Genomic DNA, 6000 nt, shown 5'->3' on the forward strand with positions numbered 1-6000 from the left:
CAAAGAGAAAATGTTCAATCCTCTAACAAAAAAGCATAAAAGAAAATGATCATATAAAATCATCTAATTATACACATATAAGAGTTCAAAGTATGGTTCCAATATATCACATTATTCTGACAATCTAGTCATTGAAGAACAAAACTTTAAATTCAAATATTATCATCCATAACCACAAATGATTCAAACATAACATGTCTATATATGTATTTAAGGAAACAAAAAAGTAAAATGGAAGCGGGAGAGGAGTCGGGTTCGAGGATTAAAGGACCTTGTCTCCTTTTAGGTAATTGGTTTTTTTCTTATCTCCCTCCTCATTCTTTGGATTCTCCACCTCGCGTAGGGTTGAGTCATCCATTAAGATGACGTCATTGCTCCTTTTAGGAGTCTTACTAAGAATGACAAAGAGCAAATCAGAGAAAAGAGGAAGTTGCACCATAACAAAGAATAATGCAACGGGGAGAGAAGTTGCAATATAGATTAAAACCGCCACTTTTGGAAGGCGATAGCTGAGCAGAAAGTAGTGGCCAGCACAAAACGAAACCAACATCGCGACGATGGATAAGAAAAGTGAGGAAAGGCCAATGAACAATCTCCCAGGCAACTTCGAGCCGAAGTCTTTTTCATCAAATCTCGAGGTCAAAATTGATAGGAACATGATCACTGAAGTTGTGGAAAGGCAAAGAGCGATGAGAGAAGCTAGAGAGAAGATAAAAAATCCAGTCTCCTGTCTGAATGGCGGAGTCCCGTCATCCCCATTGCCGCCAGGGACGGTGGTGGCTGAAGCATAGGCTACCGTCAAAACCAGGGCAGCAAGCAAAGAGCATGACTCGGAGGTGCTGGTTAGCCACTCCCCACCCTTTTTCCCTAGCTCGTTGTGGGTGGTGTGGAAAATGCTTTTTGCAACTATTCCCTTGTTGTTGTATTGCGCGAAGAAATGGGGTTCCACTGAATCCCTCACGTACTGTTAATCATCCCATCATACATATTTAATAATAAATTCAAGGAAAACAAAATTGGTTCATAAGTTTTAAGTCTGATTTTCATTTGGTCCTTAAATCTTCATATTTTATAATTTCAATCTCCGATCTTTGATGTTAACTTTCTAGTTTAAAAATAATTATAATGTAAAATTTTTCGTTAATTAATAGACATTATAATTAAAAGTGAATATAAAACTCATAGGATAAAAAGGTTATTGGTTAATTACCCGATACCACTTAACTTCCCACTGCATTTGCAAAGCGGCTCCTTTGATGCGCCAAGTCTTATGAGCTTTGAGGCGAGCGGCGAGATGCAAGGCACTGTCACCGTTCTTATCCACGGCTCGAAACAAGGGTTCAAGATGATTCCTTTTCTTAAGTAAAAACTTGTATACATCTGGTTGCCGATACTCTGCAGCCAAAAGAACCACATTCTTCTTGTCTGGATCACTATCACGAATCGCCAGTGGAAAATGTTCGAACAATCTTCTCACCATCTCAACCACCCCGTTCTTTGCTGCTAATAACATCGGCGTCTCTTTTGCAATATTATGCACTTTATTTTCTGTCCTCAATCATTTTTCAATTCAAATTTCTCATGTTATATACACTTTAAACAAACGAAATTTTCAAATAATATTCTATTTTAGTTATTTTAGTTCATGTATCATGTGTACTCTCAAAACGTTCTTTTTTTCCCTTTCGTTCTTGTCTACATATTAATCCTATTCATAACCGATACGACCCTTTAGTTGAATAAGAAATACTTGCATGCATCATCTTCGGGTGCACACATTTTTTTTAACTCAATTAAGACTTCATTTGAGATTGTTATAAGCTTTTAAAATAATTATTAACAACTATGTTTATGGCTATGAAATAAAGTAAATTGGTTTTTGATAAATTTAAACATGAAACTTGAATATGGTGTAATTGTTTTAAGATTGGAAAATGTAGATTTAATTAGGTGGGAAAGAAATAAACATATGAAATAAATCTTAATTTTAAAGAATAAAATTAAAAGTTAAAAGTTAATTAGAAATTGCACATGATTTTAGTAGAATTCAAAAGCTTGCAAGAAACTGATTTTTATGAACGTACTTCACTTTTATCCCTCCTTAATAGGGACCCCAAACGCACCCTAAGCTTCTTCTCGTCTTTAATATTTTTGAGTTTGATGTGCCCAAGTAGCACAAAAATTTATTGAAGGGTAATATTTCGTTGGGATAGTACTCGAGATTATATATATATATAGTCAAACATGTTTAGAAGAGTAATTTTGAAATGGTTAAGAGTCATTTTTACCATGTTACTTTTATCACTTTTATCGTGTTTGGAAAAGTGATTTTAAAATGATTAAGATTATTTATAAGACGATTTTGAAAATAACAAAAGTAATTTCAATTATTTCAAAATCACACAAACATGTAGTTTATTTTTTCTATATAAAAATAATTAATTACCTGGGACGTTATTAGGTTTGGATTTGTTGTCTGGCTTAGTTAGATCATCTGTTCCCTCTTCATTGAAGCCAATTGAATCTCCTCGAACAATATAAGGAAGCGTTTCGTCAGATTGTACATTTAATATCATGGGAGTATCCCCATTTTGTCCATATTTATCTGGTGGAGCCAATTCCAGAAGTTTCTCCATCACTTGAACTGACCATCTGTTCTTTTGTTTCTTCTCTCGTAGCTTTCTAATTTTAGCAGATCCTAACAAAAACACATATTAATTAATTAATTAATCAATCAATACTAACTTATTTCAATATTACACTGATCTTTTTAATTGATTACCAAATCCCAGAATGATCATGATGGCTGAGAAAAAAATTTGCAAAAAGTTGATACACGTATCATAATTTTGTGGGAAAATGGAACTTGGGGGCTTCGTGTCTGCAATAATCAACAACGAATACATAAATACCATACTTATTATATATTATTGTTATTCTTAATGGTTTTATCTAGCTTGTTTTATACCTGATTCATGACAACCAGATCTTTTGAGAAGATGAGTATCTAAGGGAATGTCTGGTTCATGGATTCTGATAATTTCTTCGTTAGCATCTTTCTCGAGATCTGGGCCCTTAGCTTCATTATTGTAATCGCACGGATTCACTTCTTCCTTCTTCTTCTTCTTCTTCCATGCTGGTTTAGAAGTGATTACTGAAATCATTCGAGGAGGTTGCTACCATTAGCTACAGTTTTAAAAAATTGCAAATATAACACAATGTATAAATGATAATTCCATTATTCATAGTTTTGGAGAGTTTAATCTAAGTTTTATATATTTGTAATTAATAGGTATGGATTACGAACTCATTAAAAATCCGTCCCACAAATTTGTAAGAAGAGCAATGCAAGTGGCGTAGTTTTCTGGAAAAAAAGAAGCAACTCTCGTTGATTTGGTTGGTTTTTTTGCTTGGTGACAAGCTGCTGCTGATCCAGGCTTTAGTTCATCCACAGAAATACCTTTTTTTTTAAAAAAAAAAAAAAGAAAAAAAGAAAAAAAGAATACTATGAGTTCGAATTAAAAATAAAAGAAAAAGAAAAATGAATTGAACAATTCTCCATTTTCTATATGAAAAATAACATAATATAGGTACTTTAACCCACACTCGGTTGTCTGAGCATAACAGTTTTGTCACGTAAAGATGAAAGAGTATATATATAATAAACAGAGGAAGTATGAAAAATTTAAGAATGTCTTGAAGAACAGTTTTGTCACAATACGTAATAAATGAAAATTTTCAAAAGTATTTGCTCACAATGATAGACGATGTGTTGCAATAGGCCGATGTTGGCTCCACTTTTGAAGGCAGATGGCTTAGTTGCAAGAACATGGAGAGGGGTGTAGCCTTCTGTATCTACCCAGGTAGCAGCCTCATTGTTCATGTTAATTAATTGAAATGCCATATCTGTCACCTCAAACATTTAACCCAAACTCAACCTTCTATCTATTCGATACTCATTTTTTATATATGATTTTGCGTATATAAATTTTGGATTTAGAGTGTGTTTGAAATATCTTTTCGAGTGTTTAACTTAAAAAATAAGTAAAAAAATTCAAATGTTCAGTAGCCATTCAAAACAGTTTTGAAAATAATTTGTTTGGGGTAAACACTTCAAAATTCGAGTTTTAAAAAAATGACAAGTGTTTGATGGTTAATCAAATCTCTCCCTAATTTATATAATGACTAAAATTATCAAAAAGCCCTAAAAATTATCTATATCACTTGTACTATGTTGTTGTTGGTCGCTACTAGTAAACTCCAACTTCCGCCACCATCACAGACCAATTGTAGTCACCAACTTCGACGACCATTATTTTATAAAACATTCTTGAGAAAAAGTTACCAAACACGAGTGTTTTTGTTGTAATAGTTTCTTTTTTTTGTCAAAAGTGTTTAAATGAATATTTTTTTTTCCTAAATTAATCCAAACAGACCGTAAATGTAACATATTTTCATTTTTTGATCAAAAAAAGAAAGAAAAGAGAAAAAAAGAACTAACTTTGGGGACCACTATTTAAAATTATTTGAAATTATCCAACTCCAGTGACAACCTTCACCACCTCAAACAATGAGCAAAAATATTTTTTAAAAAGAGTTGTCAAATACATGAAAAGATTTTATTTTAAATAGTTTTTATTAAAAGTATGTTTAAAAGAAAAAGAACAAGCTAACATGAACGTAACTTAAGTGGCAGGATGCTCTTAAAAGAAAAGAAAGAAGAACTAACCAAATCGCTCGTTTTTAAGAGCACGATGAATAATGGTGTCTCCATTTTTCCTTCTGCAATTGGTCCGGGCTCGATTGAGATCCATTTTACAAAAGTCGTAAAGGCAATAAAACGCCTTGGTGTGGCCATACAGCGCCGCCAAGAACAGCGGCGTTTCACCGTCTATGTTCCTCTCATCGACTAGCTTCCGATTGACCGAACCAATGACGTGGCACATTCTAGCACATCCCATAATCGCCGCCACGTGGAGAGGAGTGTTCTCTCTCTCATTTTTACTCTTAAAAATTTCCTCTCTTTGAGAGCTACAAATCAGTCGCACTAACGTTTCAACAACTTCTATATTATTGTCATACGCAGCCAAATGCAACGTCGTGTCCTTTGATTGTGTCAGCATCATAGACAAAGCTTCTATTTCTTCTCCACATTTCTTTATCACTTCCGCCCAATTCCTTCTCTTCACGTTTGTGTATAGAAAATCTCGTAAAATTTCTTTCCTGTTCATCTTCTTCTTCGATCTCCCGATGCAACGATCTAGCTTTCTACCCAAATTAATACCCTTAAATTTCGGTTGATTCCTATACCATTATAACCTTTAGACAATATACACGAATCTTCACCCTTCACATTCCACTAGTGCTTGAGTTTTAAGAGAGTAATAGTTCCCTAGAATAGAACAAATTATCTTTCTTATATATAAATCGAACTTCATCGACCATATAAAAGGGATAAAGTTTCATGCGAGAAAAATGAATATGAAAAAAGATTTGAAGAAGAGACGTATTTATAAACTAGATCTTGGATATTTGAATAGTTTTGAAAAGAGATATATGTTCATGAAAGGATTCAACTCATGAAATTGAAAGGATGTAACTTTAAATGAAGAGTCATGTACCATTTATATTCCAACCCAGCTTGATCTCCTCACTTGATTTGATTAATTTCTCGAAGAAAAAGGTTTGGATATCTTAGTTACCCGAGGCCTTGCTTGGTTTGTATTTATAGATAGATATGTTACCATCATGTCTCCTATACTTTGGATGCTTTGTGCTTTATATATTATTCTTTATTCTCATTATCTTTCTTTTTCTATCAAATTTATTTATAGGACTCTTACAAATTTGGGTCTACATCTAAAAAGAAAAAGCAAGATCACATTTAGAATCGTGCTTTTCGACCTATGCAAAAATTCTCTTCTTCAACCTCAAGCATTTCTTAAGGCTAATAATTAGCCTTTTAGATGAACGCTAAATTTTAAAGAAAGAAAAAAAAGG

General features: G+C 33.2%; 1 protein-coding gene across 4 annotated transcripts; it reads right to left on the reverse strand.

The window, feature by feature from the left end:
- Nucleotides 1-23: 23 nt before the first annotated feature.
- Nucleotides 24-5743, reverse strand: LOC120077568 (uncharacterized). Of its 4 annotated transcripts, none has more exons than XM_039031498.2 (9): nucleotides 5622-5743; nucleotides 4730-5392; nucleotides 3757-3906; nucleotides 3308-3460; nucleotides 2969-3154; nucleotides 2783-2881; nucleotides 2447-2698; nucleotides 1211-1548; nucleotides 24-964 (listed from the first exon to the last, which is right to left on the reverse strand). In XM_039031498.2, exons 2-9 carry the CDS (start codon nucleotides 5229-5231, stop codon nucleotides 263-265), a joined length of 2382 nt encoding a protein of 793 aa, XP_038887426.2. In that variant the 5' UTR covers nucleotides 5232-5392; nucleotides 5622-5743; the 3' UTR covers nucleotides 24-262. The 4 variants fall into 4 exon arrangements, with proteins under 4 accessions (XP_038887426.2, XP_038887428.2, XP_038887429.2 ...); XM_039031500.2 differs by having other exon boundaries at nucleotides 4730-5304; nucleotides 5622-5704; XM_039031501.2 differs by lacking the exon at nucleotides 3308-3460.
- Between the last annotated feature and the right edge of the window lie 257 nt (nucleotides 5744-6000).

Source organism: Benincasa hispida, chromosome 5 (genome assembly GCF_027475165.1).
Source record: "Benincasa hispida cultivar pf3 chromosome 5, pf3_genome.v1.1, whole genome shotgun sequence".
Lineage (NCBI taxonomy): Eukaryota > Viridiplantae > Streptophyta > Magnoliopsida > Cucurbitales > Cucurbitaceae > Benincasa > Benincasa hispida.

Bases quoted from the DNA above. Each gene is read 5' to 3' on its own strand.
- LOC120077568 (XM_039031498.2), bottom strand. From the start codon at position 5,231: ATGAACAGGAAAGAAATTTTACGAGATTTTCTATACACAAACGTGAAG. The intron at 2,882-2,968 runs GTATAAAACAAG...TGATTATTGCAG, and splicing joins ATCTGGTTGTCATGAATCAG to ACACGAAGCCCCCAAGTTCC. The intron at 965-1,210 runs GTAATTAACCAA...GATGATTAACAG, and splicing joins GGGAAGTTAAGTGGTATCGG to TACGTGAGGGATTCAGTGGA.